General features: G+C 44.6%; 1 protein-coding gene across 3 annotated transcripts in view; it reads right to left on the reverse strand.

The window, feature by feature from the left end:
- Nucleotides 1-21524, reverse strand: part of sppl3 (signal peptide peptidase 3) — a 27551-nt gene continuing 6027 nt past the window's right edge. For 2 of the 3 annotated variants that reach the window (XM_041228589.1, XM_041228591.1), the window contains 10 exons: nt 12008-12085; nt 8984-9075; nt 8096-8233; nt 7191-7269; nt 6468-6580; nt 3963-4069; nt 3320-3483; nt 2846-3036; nt 2416-2525; nt 1-164 (listed from right to left, as the gene is read on the reverse strand). In XM_041228589.1, the coding sequence (XP_041084523.1) occupies nt 93-164; nt 2416-2525; nt 2846-3036; nt 3320-3483; nt 3963-4069; nt 6468-6580; nt 7191-7269; nt 8096-8233; nt 8984-9075; nt 12008-12085 (1144 nt within the window). In that variant the 3' untranslated portion in view covers nt 1-92. The remainder of the gene's footprint in view (nt 165-2415; nt 2526-2845; nt 3037-3319; nt 3484-3962; nt 4070-6467; nt 6581-7190; nt 7270-8095; nt 8234-8983; nt 9076-12007; nt 12086-21524) is intronic. The other variant, XM_041228590.1, reaches the window with a different exon arrangement.

The raw sequence follows: 21524 nt of genomic DNA on the forward strand, positions 1-21524 counted from the left end.
CAAAACCACAAGACACAAACCCTTGGGCACCCAGCTGCTTCTCTGCACCAGTCCATGCACACGCTGGCTGGCTCGCGGGCCGCGGGGCCCCATCATACCTCCAGGAAACGAGAGCTGCTGGCCTTGGAGTGGAAGGGCTCCGACCACATGCGCCGCAGGTCCCCCTGTCGAGAGAACACACAGGTTAGAGCAGAGACACACACACACACAGGCTAGAGCAGAGAGCACAGAATACACACAGGTTAGAGCAGAGAACACACACACAGGCTACAACAGAGACACACAGGCTACAGCAGCGAACACAACACAGGCTAGAGCAGAGAGCAGAGAGCAGAGAACACACACACAGGTTACAACAGAGACACACAGGCTACAGCAGCGAACACAACACAGGCTAGAGCAGAGAGCAGAGAGCAGAGAACACACACACAGGTTACAACAGAGACACACAGGCTACAGCAGCAAACACAACACAGGCTAGAGCAGAGAACACAACACACTGTCGAGAGACTTCCATTACAGTAGATGTTAAAACTTCACGCGAATTTGAATTCGGCCTTCGTCAAGATAAGCACCAACTAAGACAAAGCTTTACAGTAAACTAATGTGATCCATCTGCGTCTCCATCCATTTGCATTTCTTTCCATCTGATGATGTGAATATCTGCCTGGTGTTGATGAATGAAGTGTAAAGCTAGCTCCAGGGATCAGCTTATTTTGCCTCCCCTGCGCATCAGCACACACAACGGCTGCGATGCTGGCTCCGGGGATCAACCACAGTGCGGTCTCCCCAGCGCATCAACATGTCAACCGTCTAGATTGAGCTAAGTAGGGTACATCTCTGTGGTCTTCAAGTGGGCACCTTCGTCCTCTGTGTTTCATCAACTAGCCCACGACACCTCAAGAGGGCTCGACAGCGATTCTGGCGTCCCAGCATCACCCCCACTCAACTCAGCCCAGCTTACTTACCTGCACATCAGCGTTGCTTTCTTTCTGTTGTGCTTGAGATCCCCATCCAGAACCGTTGTCTCAACCACAGTCAGTTGCTGCTCCTTTCTGCTTCTTCAGATAAGTTCTTCACCATACGACGCAGCTCTTGGCCACTGAACCAGATGTCTCTGAGAAACCGTGTTGTAGAGTGCGCTACAAATCCTCGACAACCCACCTCCACTGGGTAAACCTGAACTCTCCATCCTCGCTGTTCCACTTCAGCAGCTAGTTGCGCATACCGCAGTTTCTTCCTCTCATCCACAGCATCCTCCCATGGCACTGTTAACTCTACCAGATTAACAAGGCGTGCTGACCCAGACCACAAGACAATGTCTGGTCGAAGGTTAGTGGTGGCACTCTCAGGTGGAAAAATAAGCCGTTGACCAACATCTGCCAGCATCTTCCAGTCTCTAGCAGCTTCCAGTTGTCCTGGGCAAGGCTTGATTAACACCTGTTCTTGGTGGTGCTCTCCTGAACGGAGGAATATTGTCTTTTGTGTGTAATGCTTTGAAGGAACTGATGGCAACTTATTGGTCAGGTTACGCTCGTCTTCCAATGCTAAGGCCAAACATCCCAGCACCTGGTCATGGTGCCAAGTAAACCGTCCTTGGCTAAGACCCACCTTACATCCTGTCAAAATGTGCCTTAATGTTGCAGGTGCCATTATAACAATTTCTAGACATTGCCACAGTGCTGAATTCTGAAGTTGAAAAATTAAAATTGCAAATCTCCAAAGTAGGCTTTCACTAAAATTTGTTATTGTCATCGGTACACTGAAAAAGTCAAATGCTGCCCAAAGTAGTTCATGTGGCACTGAACCATATGCATTAGCCAAATCCAGGGATGTCACATGGAGCTCCTTCCTCTTCTTTTTAGCAGATGGAATTTGTTGCCAGATTACGTTGATGTGTTCGCTTTTTGTACTGTAGTGTCAATGAAGCAGTTCTTTAATTAGGTAAACTGACAACCTCCGAGCAATCATGCTGAAAGAAATCTTGCCTTCCACATTCTACAGGAAATAGGGGGAAACTGGCTAATGCTTGTAGAATCTTTCTTTTGGTATAAACACTCCACTTGCTTGGCGCCATGCTCATGGTACAATTTTCCCATGCCACTTTCAATTCGTAGAACTCCTGAAGCACTCTTGTACACACTGTTTGGAACTCCATTAGGCCCTGGAGATGATGATGCCCTTGCATTTTTCACAGCTTGCTCTACTTCTTTCCACTTCGGTGGAGAGTCAGAGGTTAGAGACACACACAGGTTAGGAGCAGCCAACAAAACTGATGTGTTTACATAAAATGTCATTAAACATATACAGGGACAATTAAATGACTAGACTTTCATGATCACTATTTTTCAAGAGAGACACTAGTCTTGTTGCTGGAGGTTGTGCTCCTGCTTGGTTCAGTGTATGTGCGCTCACCTTCAGGTAGGCCATGGTGAGCAGGGGCAGCAGAGTGAAGGGAACGAGGTACAGCAGAGCAGGCTGAGCCGCGCGGTGAATCCGGGAGGCAACCGTTGCCGTCAGCAGACCTGCAGAGCACCGACAGAGACAGGAGACAGTCAGGCCACAGGAACACCTCTTCAACCACAGCGTGCTCCATGCAAGGAAGAGGGGAAGCAGGGGGGGGAACACACATCTCTATTGCAATACAATGCACAGCGACACGTGACAAACCTGTAGTTCACAAAACGGTTCCAGAAATGTTAACCATCACATGGTTTTGTGACTCTTCTCGTATTTCGTAACATGACCGTAGTGTATCGTCACATCCAGCTAATGAAAAGCAGTACGCTTTCTAAAAAGGGTTTATTTGACAATAAAATCGTACGAAAGGGCCCTTCCTGCTTACCCACAAAGTATCCGATGAGCGTGCAGTGGAAGTAGGAGACCTTGTTCATGCGCCCCGAGGTGTTGGGGGTGCCGGGCACCTCCCCGTTGGCCTGCTTCTTGTAGTTGTCGTAACGCAGCACGAAGCAGAGCAGCAGCCCCGGCATCACGATGTCTCCGATCCCCAGCATGGAGAAGTGGCTTCCACTGGAGCTGCGGAAGGGGAGGCATTCCCATCAGAAACAAAGAAAGCAAAATTGAGTGAGTGAGTACCAGCACAAATGAAGGTTAGTTTTAAAAAGTAAAACCACTGTCAAATAAACACCTGCATTTAATACTCTATTAAACTACTGACGCAGACAAAAAAAACACCACACATGCACTAAACACAACAGACCATTTCGTTTTCCAATATCCAGTTTCAAACAGGGAAATGAAATGCAAAACTCTTTCTAGGAGTTGCTGAAAACAGTTAAAGAAAACCCACCCCACCTACCTCGGGAAGACTAGCTTGCCAGGCAGCGATAGCCGCGGGACGTCCCGGCCCACGTTGGGCCCCAGGTGCAGTTTTCGGGACAGCACGTCCAGGGGGTTGTCTGCAGGCTGCGTGGCCACTTTCACCATCACGTTGCTGCTGAAGATGTAGGCTGAGAAGAAGACCTGTAGGGAGGAAACAGTTGGGAGTTCAGGCTGGTTCACTCTTCAGACTCCGATATCATTTCTGGTCGGAGCCGAGAGAGTCTGACCCTGTGCGACACGTCGGAATTACATCAGCCACACTCTTGCGTCTTTTTTGCAAAGTCGTACAGCCTTTTCTCGTGTGTCTACGACCTGAAAATCGCACTGGGTCGGACGATAGTGAAAAATGACAACATTTGCTGCAAGGTCATAAGCTTGGAGGACCCTCAAAGAATATAGAAATGCCCAAATAACAGAAACAGCATTGGTGTGTATTATTATTCAGAAGAAAACAGAAAGGACTGGAGCAGCTTCGTACAGCAGCTTGTGAAGTTGCACAAGTTTTATTGCTGTCTGCGCCCGACGTATCGCATTCACCTGCGACAGGCGTGTGAACCAGCGCTTAGAGAGAGAGGCGACGAATCAACCAGCCCAAATCAAGGGGCAGGGCAGGAACTCACCCAGAACACATCGTAGATCAGCAGGCCAGACAGCAACAAGCAGGAGACCTTTAGGCTTGGCAGCCGGACGAAGGCGATCATGGCGACACATAGGCCCATGGCCAGAGCTGGGGAGAAGCACACAGAAAGATTAACGCATCGGAGCAGCTCACCTAACTGCTGAAACAATGCATTGGGATTTTCACCACCGTTAACAAAAACTACAGTGTTTTTTTTTTTTTTTTTTTTTTTTTGTAACATTTGTTTTACCTGATTTTTTTGGATCAATCTGTAAATATAAAAACTACAGAAAAGTTAAAAACAGCAGCTACTATTGCAAAGCCACGAAGGCGGTCTCTAAATCTGAGTTTACACAGTCTTACTGTCATTTAAATGAACTCGATCCTCAACACGGTTCTGTATTCCCTCCCCCCGCACTCCTGCTCTAGAAATACCCAGTGCGGTCCCGAGATCTCTGCACCACCGCTCCCAATCAAAGCACTTTGAGGGTCGCACTACACATGGGTGCATGCCATGTTCGATGCCATTAACACAAAAGGAAGCGCACTATAGATCATGTGATCCAGCCACCCAGCTAGTCTAGATTACATATAAAGGGATTGGACAAAACACTGGTATCCATCCGATGAAAGAACTGAAGCCCATTTGGCAGTTCTAGCAATGATTTATTTTAAAAAGGCCTGTGCTTTGGGCAAGGCCATCAGGACTAGTTTCTGTACAGAAACTCGTCATTGTGTTTAATATAAAGTTTCTTCAACTCTAAAGAGAACTTGGTTATTTATGCATACCATTAACAACTATAGCACAGGCATCTGGACACCAAGGAGTCTTTCTAATTTAATATGAAGAGACATGAGCCAGAGCCATAACTCTCTGTTCAGGGAATATCAGAAGAATTATTCATGAGCAGCTAGGGTTTAGTGCACCAGGGTAATGCATATTTACACATGGAGAGAGAGAGAAGACATGAGCCATTGCCTTTAATAGCTTAGCCAATCAGGTGTCACTAACCTACATTTACACTACGTAAAATGAGAATCAAATTTAAAAGCAATATCTTAACAGTCACCATCTGAACACTGTTTTACTATAAGAGACACAATCACTGTATCCCATCATCATGCAGCACTCTGGGACTGGCTGCTGTATTGCACAGGTGTGGCCCTCATAAAAGGCCCCAGTAAAGAGCAGAGAGCTCCTCAAAGCAGATTACCCGAGTAAGTCAGTGTGACGCTTAGCTGCTCACAAACCACAGGCTTAGATTTCGAAGCTAATCTGCTAACACGCTTACCCCCAACATGAGTTCGTCACGTTGACAACATCAGCCGGGATTCTTCAACGAGCTGCTTACCTGCCTATATTTAGACAGGCTGCGACAGGGATGTTATATTTACACCTCTAATTTCGGTCAACCCTGCTGGAGTCCACAAACAAACAGACGGCTATGCCACACAAACAGGGGAGCTGGCCTGGACTGTAACGTTTCCCTGGGACTAATTAATGCTCTCCCATCAGGTCTCGACAGAGGATATCTAACGCTCCTATCATCTCTGGCATCACTCGCCATGAAACTGTCCAAGGAACTACAGCCCTGCATTTCAAGCACCCATCTCTTTCATCCTCTTGTGCCTTGCAGAGATTTTTTTTTAAGGAGGCAGGCAGGGTATCACTGGTGTAGGACAGCACAAAGTTCAGCAAGTTATTGAGATCTGAATGCAAATCTCAGATATTGCTATTTAAATATGAGATGTATATAAATGCATATACAATCTGTTTAATTCTATTAAATGTAATGAAACACCGAGGCAGCACTGCACTGATGAATGAGTTATTGTTGAAGGGGTCCGAGCAGGGAGACGAGCCCTGCTGTCAGAGGCAGTGCCTCCAGTCTATAAATCCGCTCGAGCGCAAAGCGGAGCAGGCATTTTAATCAGAGAGGGATGGCGAATTTAATCTTTGTCTGAGGAGGTACTTAAATGCTCCTCTCTCTCAGGATAAATGGTTATCCGATGAAAAAGCACTCAAAGCATTCTTGTAAAGATGAGAGACGATAAAGGCCAGAGTAAAATGCTTCTACGAAGACTAATAAAAAAATGTAATGGAAATATCCACATACTTATTGTATTACAAGAAATGTACATAAAACACAAGCAGATGTGGGTTTCAGCTCATGTATATAATGACGCAGGCTTCATCAGGGACAGGCTTATGTATATAATGATGTAGGCTTTATCTGGTAATGGGTCCACTCGACCAGGGCAGGCTTGCTGCTTTTCATAACACTGAACTACTCAGTCATTATATTGATTTCTATATCTCATCACGTATACATGTAAAGCTGGCCTGGCCATTGCCACCGTGAATAGCTAAGGTTAGCAGGCTTGTTATTTCTGGCTCAGGTCAGGAAGGGGATGTGCAGGGGTAGGTGTTGTTGACCAACACCCCCTCTACCTGCCAGCCCAGGCGGTGGAGATGCAGTCCCAGGGGAGCTGTGCAGGGCCTTACCGTCCATCAGCAGCCAGTGCCCGGTCAACACCCAGATGAGGACCAGCATCACAGACAGGGAGAAGGAGAGCAGCTCTGCGGCAGTGAACCTGCCACAGCAGCCGAAGGAGATTCTGCAAACACAAGCACACAAGCACTGTTACTACTGCTGCAGAGCTTCCTGACTCCACATCTCCACCACACAGCCCTTACCAGAGCAACTTGAGCTCCTTTTTATCCCCGCGTGGCAGCATGCTTTTTAAAAAATAAAAAACAAACGTTTAATTGGCATGCCACTTTAAATAAGCTTATCTGAAATGTCACCTTTTAAGACTTGCATAAAGTCCAGCTGCGCTGTCGCATTTCCAAAAAAAAAAACACAAAAACACACAATTTTCTATTTTACAGATATTTAAATCCAGCTCAGTTGAAAACCAAAACTGTTTTTAGAGCAGGGACGTGGAAACAAGGCGTGAGTCTCCACTGATCTACAGCCAGCCCTGGGTCTAGTTTGGGTGTTTGAAGGAATCAGAATTTAGAATTTTAGACAACTCCTGTGCTTGTTCAACTGCTTTCATTCAAAGCCAATTTAATTGACTAACAATGACTTCAATTTGTGTAATTAGTTGCCACTGGTGAGCAGCCCATTTTGTAATTTAAAAACGGGAAATGGTTTTAAAAAGCAAGTGGGATCAGGAATTGACCCTGACGTGCAGCTCAGCCAGGACAAGCGAGATCTCTTACTTGTTCTGAGGGGAGCAGGGTCTTGTTAGATACTGGCACATCGGTAGGAGCAGGAAGGCAAAGGCTATCGTTGCGAGAACTGCAGGAGGAGAGAAAGCCAGTTAGCAGAGTACCCGGTCAACACACATTTAAAACAAACAACTGCAGCACAACAGAATGAAGCTAAGCGAGGGACTGAAGGCTCAAGGTTGCACTGTTGGATTTATGGGACGTCATACAAGCTTGTACTTCAATGACAGCAGATTTGCCCACAGTCTGTCTGCTTTGGGCCGTTGTGGCATTTCTTTGAGGATCAGTACTTTGTAAAAATAACAGAAAAGCCTTTTATCATCCCTCCCTCCAGATTCAAAAACAGTTTTCCACCAAAACTCTCTCCCTCTCCTTATTTCCACTTGTGTGGCGCGATAGAGGGTGGGAATTGAGAATCTCACAAGCAAACACAACAGTCAATCCCCTCAGAGAGAAGCCAGCAGCTCTGAAAGAGCAGAGAGATCTCCTGCTCAGGGGAGACTTCCCACTGATTTATTGTGTCATCTTAGAAATGCATTGTTCAGTGCATCTAGACAAGAGGAAATAAATCTATAAAAGCAGCCTCAGTGAAGACGTCGTATTGCTCCTCAAGACGATGCTATTAACCAGACAGATCCAATCAGGAATGCCGTGTGCCATTATCACCAGAATCAAGGACTTGCCAAACCAATTGTTGAAATAAAAGGCATATCCTTTGTTCAAAATAGTGCATTGAAAAAGTACAGGGCGATTAGAAATGCACCATATCATTGATGTGGTAAATGTGCTTTCTAATCACCCTGTACATTAATGCAAAAACATTGATTTATTTGTTAACTCTACCTCCATTTCAAACTACTAGAGGAACAATGCCAGAATAAAAGCCGTGCGCGTACCTGCCGTGCAGATCGTGAAGACCACCTGAACGGAATCAAAGAAGAAGAACATGACGAGCAGGGAGACCGAGGCTCCGATGGGCAGGAACAGCGCCTGGGTCGAGTCGATAGTCTGAATACCTGGAACACAACACACCGCTGGGGATGAGAATCAAAAACCATTTTAAAAGACAATTGAAAATAAATAAATAAAAGCGCATCTCTTCATTTTAGTGCCATTTTACGGGTCCCATTTGAGACTAGCGGCACAGCCCTCGCTAAAGGGATGCTCAGAACAGAGGGGGGACCACGGGGCTGTGCTTGGTGAAGTCGCTTTGTAGCCACCGGCACTGCAGCTGACAAAGTCACACTGAATAAGTGAAGAGCTCTTTCCTGCTCCTCCAGGCAGGTAGAGGAGGAGAGCTCTTCTGGGTGTCCTGCAGAGCACAGTGGAGTGAGGGAGCAGACCCTGCCACTCTTCCAAAAAGAGGCACCCTAGATGCAGGCAGGGCTGGTTCCACTCCCAATTCCTTTTTAACATAATTTGTCAATTCCTTCGAAAGAACTGGAATGGCTGTGTTAGGAGACACAACTTGTGATTGTTCAGCTGCTTTCATTTGACATTGACTTCAATACAAGTGATATGCTGCCACTGTGAGAGGCTCATTTTAACAGAATGCTGCCGATTGCAATTTTGATCAATGATCTGCTGGAAATGATTTTAAAAAGGAAGTGGAATTGAAAAACAGGAACTGCCCCCCACCCTGTATGAGGGTCTCTGATTATTTTATTGTGTTCATTTGTTTAAATGACCACCTCTTTGGAACGGTTTCACGTCTTCAGAACAGGGGTGTGTATCGATTAGTGGTAACAGGTCTCAAGGGCTGGACTCTACTTCACAACACTCACTGTTGTTGCTGGCGTTGGTATTAAACGTTCCCTGCGACATGGCATTCCCATCCTTGTCCTTGTCCTGGTTCTCCAAGTCCATGTTTAATGACCTGCGGAGAGGTAAAGGGAACAGAAACAGGACTTAGCTCCTAATCTGCACAGTCCCACACAAATGCCTTCCACAGGCAGGCAATCCTCATGACAGGTGCAACACCAGTTCATTGCATTTGAAATATTTCATTGGCGAAAAGCCTGGGACAAAATCAACACAAAGAAAAAGGCGAGACAGCATTGGGCACACAGGTTCCCAACACAATTCTGATAGTTGTCCACGCACACACACACACTGCTGTAAGTTCAGGAAAGGTCAGCGTGGTGCGGGACCAGAAAACCAAGAGGAGGGACAGTGCTTCTGTGTTGAAATCAAACACTTGCAGCAGGCTGCACAATGCCTCATCAACCAGTTTCCACAAAACCCTAAACAGCGATGTTCAGGAAATGGTCCTGCACAAGCACAAGGCTCTGATCTTCCAGAAACTGAGCTTCAGTTTAGCCTTCAGCCATCTCTACCACTTTGTTTTGATTTACTATATGATTACAAAAAAAAAAAGAGGGGGGGGACCCATCTTATTTATTAAACAAAATAATAGAATATATTAGTGATTAGAAATTAAGTTTCCCACATCAATACACCAGATCATTGATGCGGTAAACTTACTTTGTAATATAAAAGATAAACAAAGCCAAGAGCACGCTGCAATTAGGAAAGTGGATTCCCAGAGACTGCTTTCCTCACCCCTCGTTTAACTAGGATTTTTTTTTTTTTTAAGCTCAACGGTCTTCGCAGTAAGACTGGAACAGCTGAAGTGACTATGCAACAAAGGGAGTCAGGAGTGGAATGTTCAAAGGCTAGTAAACATGACTAAAGGCATTCTCCGTTTATTATTGAACAGAGAAGATTACTTCAGAGATTGTAGGTGCTACCAAAGTTTTTTCGTACACTGTGTTGTATGTGCTCTGTGCGCTGCCATTGCTGGTGAGCTGATCAGTGCGTTGATCTGTAAATAAATCCTGTTCAACTTCACCCTCTGTCTGGATCTCCTGCCTCACTCAGCAGTGAAAGGAAATACGACTCCTATTGCACAGCACTGTCACTCATTCCAGGTTTTAAAATGAGCCTGATCAGCCACAGTGTATGGCAATAAGTGCTAGGTGTGTCTTACTAAACGCTTAGTAAAACCAGGAATGGATCAAACTGCTACGCAATGGGAGCCTTATTTCAATCCCTGCACCCAAACAGCTTCTCCGTCACAAGCATTAATAGCTTTCTAACACGGGATTTAGGGAGCTCCCTAATACAAGCTGAACCTCAAATAATAACCGAGTGAATGTAGTAATTGTTACTGCTGTGTATAATGTGATTTAAAACAGGATTCATTCATCAGACTTTCTACATGTCCGCCCTGACTCTGCTCCCATCGCAGTAGGATATGTGATGGATTACTATAACAAAAATAAACAGTAACAGATACCAACAATGTGGCTTACTAGATACAACAGAAGGGGGCTAGTGTGCTCATTTACTTTGTGTAGTGGGAGGCTGCAAAAATAACCACATGCCACACCAACTACAAAACTACCTTCCACATCATACTGCATGCTGGGTTACCACACAATGAAAAGCATGAATAAACAAACAGGTAAACTCATACCTCCAGGCTATCCTTTAAGGTATACTGGTCTACAGCCAGCCCCTGCATTGTTGCTTTTTGCAGGGTCCCAAACGCAAAAGACAAGCGCTGTATCAGCACTGTGGGGGGGTTCATTTCAGTAACTATTCAAACTGGCACCAGCAAAATTATACAAGCTTTATAAAGCAAGCTATAAAAATAACCCCCCTTCAACACTACTGGGGTTATACTTGCCTTTGAGGCAAGCTGATTGTGCGCCCCCTCCCAGAGAGTTAAAGCAGTTACAACATTTTCTATAGAGAAAACATTTCATAAAAAGGGATAAACCCAGCAAGACCATTCAGTGTGGTTGTGCCTAGAATTCAGACTGAACCAACCCAGAAGGAGACCGTGAGCCAGCAACACACACTGAGAATCTGTATTCACAGGGAACCACAGACACTGGGGGTGCCTCGTTTGATGGGAGCCGATCAAAGTTTGTTCAGTGTTTTTTCAGCTGCTTTGGTAGAAAAGCAGCAATTATAAAACATTCCCGCAGTACACCAGCTCTGTCCAAGTTTCTGAAATGAGAAGTTTTGAGGCGGACTGGTTAAAACAGATTACAGCTTTTTGCAAGCGACTATTTAAAAAATGCTACTTAAAACTAATTCTACCATGCGATGTCCCTCGAGTGCTAGTCTTGGATAAAAACAGCACTCTGGAATTAGAAGCAGACGTGTTTTTAATCCTGTTTTTGCTTCTTTCTTTAAAACGTCTGCCTTTGGTTTCTGACACCTCCCCACCACCCGTGTTTGGGAATTAAAGCTTCTTTGAAGCATGCTTCAGCCCCTTTCAAGCTTGCTTCTATCTGCTACTGAATCATTTTAAAATCAGTTCTGCTTATTGTTGACGTCACCAGGCCAACACAAACCAGCCTCAACGGGGAATTCAGATAACTGGAGGGGCCAGGAACATGCCAATGGGTTTCAAACAGCAGCGCCTGAAGACGAGCAAGTAGATAGTTACAAACAGCGTTATTTATTTCTGCACAAACTGCATCATAATTTCTACAAAAGGCGTACTTTGACCTTTAAGGTTAGTTTCTCTGGTTTATTGGGAAGAGAACAGCCCGGTTTCATGGTGCTGATGTACAATTGTCTTACTTGCTGGAGTAAGACAAGTACTGTGCAGCAAACTAGCTCAGAGGAAAGAATGACACACACTCAGGGGGAAACAAGAAGAGACCAAAAAGACGGAACAAACAGAAATGTCTGAAGATCTTCTGTAAAACACCACCAGAGCAGGCTCCCGTCCCGCTGCATCAGTCTCAAGCAGCAGTGTTGACGAGAGTGCTGAGAGGAGAGAGTCTTACCTAAAGCTGCCGTAGACTATGAGGAGAATGGAGATGAGGAAGGTGGAGACCTGGCTGGAGTCTACCAGGGAATACGCCCTGCAGAGAAAAGGGATATACAAGTGAATACATGGAGTCACCATAGAAGTTACAACATGTTACAGGCATGCCTGTAAACTAAACAGGAATCATGAAACAGTGAAGAAAGCCTGTGCAAATGCCCATTTGTTATCCCCTGAATGTCTATGGGGTCTATTCAAAATGATCCTAATGCTTTCAGCACTTGCTTACTTTACAAAGAGAGTACCACAGGATTGCTAAATAAATATTACACCAAAAAATAAATTCACCGGGAACACTGTAGCTATACATGTTAGTTCATTGAAGTAGTTGTGCACAGGTCCGCAGTGCTGAAGAAAAAGTTGTTTCAGCAGAAGAGCCTGCTTGACCTTTTTTTTATTATTTCAGGACAAGCCATGTTTTCTCAGGGCTCTAGCAGCTGAAGGAATCCCAGCTAATTCTATTTCGAACCCTGCCCCGATGCTCCCAGGATTCCTTGCATCAGCCACCGGCAAGGCCAATTCCCATACCCAAGTCTGCCTCAGAGTTTTAAATACATTTCAGAATTATACACCCCAGCAACTCTTATCTCCACTTAGCAAGAGACACTAGAATTCCTCTTGGTCTCAGAGCAGCTTTAAGCCAGGAATGAGGGCAAAGACTGGCTCAAAATAAACGTGAAGTAACCAGGAATTCAAGGACACGCGGCTTTGCATTCTGGCACCAGTCAAGGTGAAGACATGCATACTTCAGGACATGGCAGCTGCTGAATCATTGTGCTTTTAAACAAAATAAATAGGGACATGAAGGCTGGGCACGCCAAAATTACTAAATCATCTTCAGGGGGAACGTCTGTAAACTATTTAACCAGAGCGAACAAGCCTGCATTGCACAATCTCCCTCTTGCAATGTTAGAGATAGGAAAATAAAATGGCACCATGCTTCTCTATTTTGGACATATTGAGCACTTCCCTTGAGAGGGAAAGGGGACTGGGTTGCAAAACCACAGCCTCGTCACTCCCTGCCCCTGCTTCAGGGTGCACAGCGGGAGTGCATGAAGATTTCTTAAGAAGCACTCCTTTCACGCAGTAGGCAAACAAGTCTAATGTAATTTGTAGACACAATTAAATTAAGTCAACAGCCTCATATGACTTTACAGAGAGTAGTGAATCTGAAATTGGAAAATGAGGATTGATGCTTTGTTAAACTTGTTTATTTAACTTTTGTATTTAAAATGTTTGGGTTTTGTTTTGTTGTTTGAATACGGTATTCGATTACAGCAGCTTAAAATCAACTTTTTTTTTTTTTTTTTTTTTTTTTTTTTTAAAGTTGAATCATTTATAGTGCAGAGGTTGACTGTAAGCTATTGTAAATGAATGCTGTATATTAAAAAAAAGACAATAAATACTTAAGTCTACTTTATCAAACGCTACAAGATTGTGAACGACGACAACGACGGTCAGCACAAGAAGCCGATGCGTTCACGCTGTTGATTTGCATTGCGAGTTGTATTTGACTGTAGTTTCTGCCTTTTCCAGGGAGCTCCGTGCAAACAGAGAGCAGCAGTCTCAGTGTCCTTCGAGGAACCTGGGTTTACAGGATTAGTCACTGCAGTGAAACTCCTAGGAGAAAACTCCACAAGGTTTAGTCTTTCACAACGAGCTCTCTAACCCTGCAGCTGTGCAGATCCAGACAGGATTAAATAAATGCCCTGCATTCACAAAATCTATTTTGGGACATTTTATTATTACAGAGCAGGAGACCCTGGTAATGACCCAGCCTAGAATGTGAAAGTGCAGCACAGACTCCTGATTAATCACCGCTTCAAACATCTTTCTAAAGTGACAGCTTTTACTGTTGAACGTACACATCCCTCTCGGGTAAAACGAGAAACCCGAAACCAGCAACTGAAACCCTTTTGGATTTCTGGAAGCCCATCGGCTTTTAGAAAATAACGTAATGCGATTCAGTGCCTTTTAAACCGGTTTTACGCTGGTAATATAAACTGGCCCCGACGCGCCTGACAAGCGCTGAATAAATAGACCACGAAGGGTTAACTGCCATGGAACTTCAGAAATGACTTCAGCTGCCCAGTTTAATGCTCCCCTGCCAGGATCTCATTTGCACTGAATCCTCCTCAAATATCTTGCTCCACAAACTGAAACATTTCATTGCCAAGCCCAAATTGTTTTCAATTTGGTGGGTGAAGACAAGTATTAAAACACTCAGGAATCCCTTGTGTGAATAAACACAAAAACAACTGTGTTAAATACAAAGATAGAAGAAGAAAAACCAGAAGTACATAAGAAATGCAAGGTTACCACAAAGTTCAAAAGTAATGGAATATTTGGATCATGGCAATGTGTTCCGAAACCAATTTATGCGTGAGTGAAAAATACATTTCGAAATGTTGCCCAAAACAGCTCTTGCCTAAAATAACAGACTACCTAAATCTTTTGTTTTTGCTCCATGGCTGAAGCAGCAGTTTGCTGAGGTTTGTCCTCTGGAAGCACAGCCTGCCCTCGGTGCCCTCGGTGCCCCCGGCAATGCTGTCTGCAAGCATGGATCCCAGCTCTGCCGTTTGCTCAGTCCGACAGGTCGCATATTTCCCCTTCTCTTTGCACAGCAACTCCTCCCACTAGCAAGTGCTGGCTGTAAAATGGCCTTGCACAGACCAGCCTTTATACAGCAAAGGCCGCCTGCCTGCCTGCACAGCTGTGGGATGGTGGGACCTCGGAAATCCACCTTGCACACCACATGTGGGACGCTATACAGGTACAGGTTTGCTGTCAGGAGGTAGCACGTGTTTTAACAACTGTTTTTTCTCTACTCGTTCTGCGCAGTATTAGCCCCTTCTCAATTCACAGAAAACAATAGACATATAGACTGCTACTGCAGATGAACAGTTTAATAAACCTGCATTGCTCTGCTATAAACCTGACGGAACGGGTACCTAAAAACACACTCTACACTTGTGCGTGCAGCAAGAGAAGCTGCAGGACTTTCATTTGGAAACAACTCAAACAGAAACAGAACAGGTGGTTCTAAACAAAGCAAGAGTTACTGCACCAGCCTATGGTAACCTGTTAAATGACTTCATTTACATTCGGCTTAAAAAAAATAAATAGAACATGGGGTTAATTAAATGCTTGTTTAAAAAGGGAGGACAAACAAACACTGTCAGTAAGCCAAACTCAACAACCGAACAAATGCCTAATCACAGCCTGTCGGTACAGTATGCAGGATTCGGCTGACAGTACACCCTTAGACTCTGCCCTCTCTTGTGTTTATCGTACATCAGATGTTTAAGCTGAAAACATGACAGCATCACTGTAATGCAAAGGGCCGTTTACTCTCTGCTCAAAGGTGCAAAGTGCAGAAAACCACAGGGACCAAAGCAGCCCAGCGATTAGCAGTGCAGCAGTGTGTAGCAACACACAGCATCAAAGCAAAGCAGACCTTGCTATCTGGAAACTGCATTTGTTCCACTGAAAATCCTCTAGCTGATAATGCTGATATACTTTTCATTAACCCCCCCTTTAAATCACATTACTCTGCACAGCCAGACAACTCCACTCCACTCTGCTGAGGAAAGGCGAAACCTGCTGCATGCCCATATAGCCTATAAAACTCAGAATTCATTTTCCAGGAGAAGATATTAAATCATAAATCAAAATGGCTTGAAACACATGAAATTGGCCTGAGAAGCATGCAAGGGCTGATGAAATAAATAATAAAAACAGGACGGTCAACCCCGAGGTCAATCTTGCAGATGCAACGTTAAACAAGACCAGGTCAGCTGCTGCTCTTCAGTTTGAAGTGTATGGGCTGAGCTGGGGGGGGTGACTGAAAGTCTCCAGAGAGGGGGGGGGGGGGGGGGGGGGGGGGGGGGGGGGGTTCCAGCTGCACTCTGTTATAAACCCATACGCTGCGAGCCAGTCCCTTTATTAACATGAAAGCCTGTATTCAACCTCCCTGGACAGAGCACGCTCTCCACATCTCCATTATCAGAAGTGATCTGATGGCAATAAAAAAAAAAAAAAAACCTGCCCTCATCTGGAATAATTAACAAGCAGATGAAAAGCCCTGTGGCTGCTCTGGGCACTGGGAATGCAGGACAGCGGTCGAGTTTGGAGGAATATCCATCCGGAAGAGTCAAGAACGAGAGCTTACACACAATTCAGCAGAAGTTCACCGAGGTATCTCTACCACGCATGTCACTTAACCTGCAACGAAGGCATCATGCCTGTGAGCACTACAAGATGTATTGTTCTTGAGCTGGATTTTCTGCGTTAGATTACTTCTGTTTGAACCCCACTCTAAAGTGAATTAGTGTACAAAATGAATAAATAAAAATCAATCCCGTACAGGAACGTTTCAAGGGGAGAGAACAGAGTTTGCACCCATGAGCTCAGTGTTCAGTGTGATGTGATCATGGCCTGGGAACACGGGTTGCTTGAGCTTTATGTGATCATGGCCTGCCCTGTAAAACGGCATGAGCTGCAAACTATTTTATTTTTTATAGAAAAGGCACAAGAATAGCCTGTCAGCCTGACGTACGAGTCAATTATAAGATTTCTAAAAACAATACATTTCACGCCACATCATTATTTTACCTCTTCCAGAAACGCAGCCTCAGCCTCATGATTAGACCACGTGCCAGATAGTACCCCAAACCCCGCTGGAGGGAGGGAGAAGCTACACAGAGTCCGAACGCAAGAATAATTAGGTTACCAAGCCTTTCAATCTGTTACTGATGCTGTGCAGTCAGTTTGCAATCTGTGCAAATAGCAATCTGTCAATAACATTAGAGTAAAAAAAAAAAAGTGCTGTTGCTTTATTCAATATTAGAATTGGTCGGGTGTTTAAACGCTCACGTTAAATGAAACAAAAACGCCACCCTCGAGGTCCTACTTTAAAAAGAGCAGAAGGACCATTCTTAGTGAAGCCAGGCAGAGCTGCCAAGGGGCATGACTGCAGTTCTGCGATACAGGAATGTTTTGCAAAACTCTCAAAAAGGCTGCATGAAGAAACTAAGGACCGTTTGCTAACTTTTCAGAGATCCCCCAAAAATCAACAATTTGAGATCTTTCCAGTCTACAGAGCTGTCAGCGCCAGTGTGTAGGGCCTGCTGTCTAATTTAAAAGGGCTGAAATGCCTATTCGCACTGTACACATTACTTTTTCAACAGCCATCTGCTTATGTAGCACACAAGGGGCCAAAAGTGTTGAAAGGTCACTGAACCACGAGACATTCTGAGAAGGAAACCAGGAAGTTCACAAAACAAACTGACCTAAAATCACCCTAACATTAAAATTACCCTTTTGTTACAAGTAATCTGTTAGGTCACAGTCCATCATACGATAGCAATTTAAAAAGGTCACCTGTACAGGCAATCTTACTAGACATTTCCATGTGGCTCAAAGCCAGGGATGATAAAAGGTTGTGGTTTTGACTGCTATCAAAAAAGAGTTCCCATAAAAAGTTTTGTTTCCAGCTGCAGTTCTAACATACTAGTGCCCATCTGTCAAGACAAGAAGCAATGAGTGGACTTGTTACACCCCCCCCGCCCCCAGACAGCCTTCCGATACAGGAGAAGGATTCTATGGGTATGAGCTGGGAAAAGCAGCCACCCCCTTCCCCAGCCCATCTGCACCCTTGAAAGTCACACTGAGCCATTGTAGCTGTACAAAGGGCTGCCTGCCAGGAACTGCTGAATGGCCTATCTCCTAAATAGTGCCCGTAGCCCCTGGCGTGCACACTGGCTACTGTTCCACTGCAAGAAGCTCACAGACTCCACCAGCAGTGTAGGAAGCGTAGTGGCAACAGCAGAGGTCTCTGGTAACGGCGAATCACTCCTGGTGCCCCGTGCTGTTAGCTGGGATTAACTTGTTTGTAACAGATGTCGTTCCAAATCTGCAAGCTGGTCCTAGACACCTGAGCAGGGCAAGCAGCTTCGTAATCAGCTCATTATAAAAGCCAGGCCAGTCAGAATAGAAGGGTCAGGCTCCCCTTAACCCACACCCCGATGCCCAAATAGCACTGTCTTCTAATCAAGAGAAAGCCTTAAATCTAGTGAGTGACGCCCAGTAAAGCAGCAAAGGAAATCACCATCCCTTGAACAAGCCACAAGAGCCAAATAAGGTTAACCATGTACTGTAGTATTTACATTAAGAAAGGCACCCAGAGCAAGTTTGCATAGGACTACTGGAGTCGGGTTACTACTGGAGTCGGGGACTACTGGATTGTGGTTTGAATGTACAGTGTACACAGGAAAGCAGCACAGCTTTAAAATAAATAGGTCTACTGTATAGGTTACACAGGCGGCTGGTTTTAAACACTTATTAAAACCACAGCTGACCGGGCTACCCAAGCACAAAGACAGGCCGCCCTCTCAGTTTATTAGCAGGCACGCATGCATATGCTATTGTCCATTGTCTGCTGCAGTGGGGGTGGTTTCCAGTCGCTGGATGTTGTTAGCAGTGCATTTGTTTTTAGTAGATCTAACATCAATAAGTCAGACAAATTGCACGTCTGGAGACACACCCAGTCTGGCGAGGGGTACAAACAGGCAACACCTGTCTTGCCGTTCCCAGCCTTTCTGAACAATACTTACTGGAGATGATCCCAGGCACAGCTTAGCTACACCTAAACTCAACAGTCAAGTAACAGTTAAAGAAATCTCAGGAACTCCGTGGCTGCAGACAGCAATGCAATTCCACCCGACTATTGATCCAGACAGTCGAGGGTTTGGAAGCAGCAGTGTCTCAGCTCAATGTAAAGCCTGGCTGGCTCTGTCAGCTATGCGATGGGGAGTCTTACTTCAAACCCTGAAAGGTATTTGAGCAATTCTTTCAGAAGACCTTGGAGTGCCAGGGTGTTACATGAGACAAGCCCAGACACTCAGGGTTAGGCATTCTCACAACATCAGATAAGTGGGTAAACCCACACCCAAGCATATCTCATTGAGTTAAACTTTTATTGACAAATCTCCTTGAGTTATAAACTTTTTGATTGAAACATTTACTGTGTTTGAAAACTCAAGTAATACAATACCTGCTACAATAACTTTATTTTTTTTTAAGTAGTATTGCATTTATTTATTTATTTATTTATATATAATCCCACAATCTAGAACCAGGTTTAACTGCAGAACTGCACAGTCCCAGTACGGACATTAACCTGACAGGATACAGGAAACTGCAGAGGAGATGACAGGACAAGAGAGACTTTCCAGTTCAACAGCCAAAAATATTCCAGGGCTTGTCAGAGGACACAGTACAGGAGTGCCCAGCCAGGAAACTGGCCAGTAAACTGCAGGGCAAGGAAGGAGGCTGTGGGGGCGTGGCAATCATCCCAATTTACAGTGCGCTCTCGCCTCAAAGTAACGCCTGGGTGGCTTTTACTGGTACAGAAGTGCCACTTGCATTAGCTTCTGCATGGTTTAAAGCATGTGTAAAATAAACCTTTCTATGAAGAATGTCAATAAACAGGTTTGACCGTTACATAACGATGCACTCAAACAGTAGTATAGTATGCAATCGCCCGCCTGTGACAGGAGGCACAGGAGGAGGGTTGGGATCCAACGAACATCCATTTTGCTCCCCTCGGCAACCTTTTTTCTCTTAGGCGACTGTAAATATGAATTCAGGTGCTAACAGACGAACACGGTTGTGCTGGAAAGTTTGTCATATCCTAGGTATTTAACATGGTTACAGTTTTGTCATTCACAACGTAGTTTAGTTTCCTTTTTGCATCCAAAACATGTGGTGAATGCAGACCCGTGGTTCAGTCAGGAGGCTTCAGCACATGCCTGGTTGCCTGTTCATTGATGGTGTTGTAGATTTGAAAGAGAAACTTCATTTTATTATTTCCCACCCAATGCTGCAATACTACCTACAAGTTATTCCTAAATTCATCAGTCTCCGCTGCCCTGTGATGTGCCACAGGTTGAATAATATATACACACAGCTTCGTGGTTTGAGGAACCACTCCAACTGGCTTGTGATACTGGGGTAGTTTGATCCGACTCACAGGCATCTACACGCTACACAAACTTAAAAGAAGAAGTGGCGGGGTTCTGAAAAATCTAGCGTTACACGCCCCCCCGGGGGTTGCTACAACTGGATAAAACAACATACCCGTCATTTTTTTTTTTTTTGTTTTTTTAAATCATTAACATCCTGACAACTTTTTACACTGACAACTTTAAAGTCTGTTTCAAAGCTCTTTTCAAAATGTCCGCTCTAGTGCACTGGGGTTTGAAGAGCGATTCAAAATAAATAAATAAATAAAAACAAGTGCTCTAGCTTTTCTGTTCCCTACCACATCATGGATCGTTATTGCTGTGTTACCTGTTTGACAATGTGGGCAATTAATCCGATCAGTGCACTGGAGCGGACATTTTGAAACGAGCTTTGAAACAGACTTTAAAAGTTGTCAGGATGTTACCAATGTTAATTAAACAGCTGCAGGAACACCTGGGGACAGGTCCCTTTTCTGGAACCCTGTTACTTACTCTTAAGCATCACAAATTCTCAAAAAATTCGATTCAAAACTGTGCTGCAGCTACTGCATCTCTACTCATCGCTCATGTATTTCTAAGTTACCACCTTTCACTGTTTTTTTCCTCTGAAAACTGCTGAATATCCACTACATTTACTCGGAATAAAATCAAATATTCCAAAAATCCCTCCTCTACAAAACCCCCCTCTCTTTGGAGGAATACTATAAAAACACATACAATTCAAAGTAATGTCCACTCAGTCAGTGGCAAAAACCAATACGCTGCTGTCCTAGTAAAGGCTAATTGCTTTTGTTGCAGCTCAAAACAAGCCTGAATACGTTGAATTTTTTGGACTATTACGCAGTTTGTGACTTAATTATCTGTTTATTTAGGAGACACCTTTATCCAAGGCAACTTAGAGACTAGGGTGTGTGAACTATGCATCAGCTGCAGAGTCACTTACAACGTCTCACCTGAAAGACGGAGCACAAGGAGGTTCAGTGACTTGCTCAGGGTCACACAGTGCGTCAGTGGCTGAGCTGGGATTTGAACCCGGGACCTCCTGGTTACAAGCCCTTTCCTTTAACTACCAGACCACACAGCCTCCTAATAATCAAAATAAGTCTACTTAAAAACAAACAGATGATAACAATAAACCATGGTGGGTACCCAAGACTGGAATAGAAGACACCATCTGCCTGATGACTTTTTGGGGTCTTTGTAAAACTAATTTGCTTTTTCAATTTCGGTTGATTTACAAACTTCAAAAACAAGCACAACCCGAAGCAGGTCCTGCAGCCCCCTCACATGCTTCTGTTTGGGTAGCCCCGGCCCGCACTCCCAGAACTGCAATTGTAATGCGAAGATGAAGCAAATGTATAAAAAGAGGATGAAACTTCAACAGTCCATCGTTAAGATCACCTCTACATACTACAGGCACATTCTCTCTATTTCAGCTTTGCTTTTTGGGTT

The sequence above is a fragment of the Polyodon spathula genome, chromosome 25 (genome assembly GCF_017654505.1).
Source record: "Polyodon spathula isolate WHYD16114869_AA chromosome 25, ASM1765450v1, whole genome shotgun sequence".
Classification (NCBI taxonomy): domain Eukaryota; kingdom Metazoa; phylum Chordata; class Actinopteri; order Acipenseriformes; family Polyodontidae; genus Polyodon; species Polyodon spathula.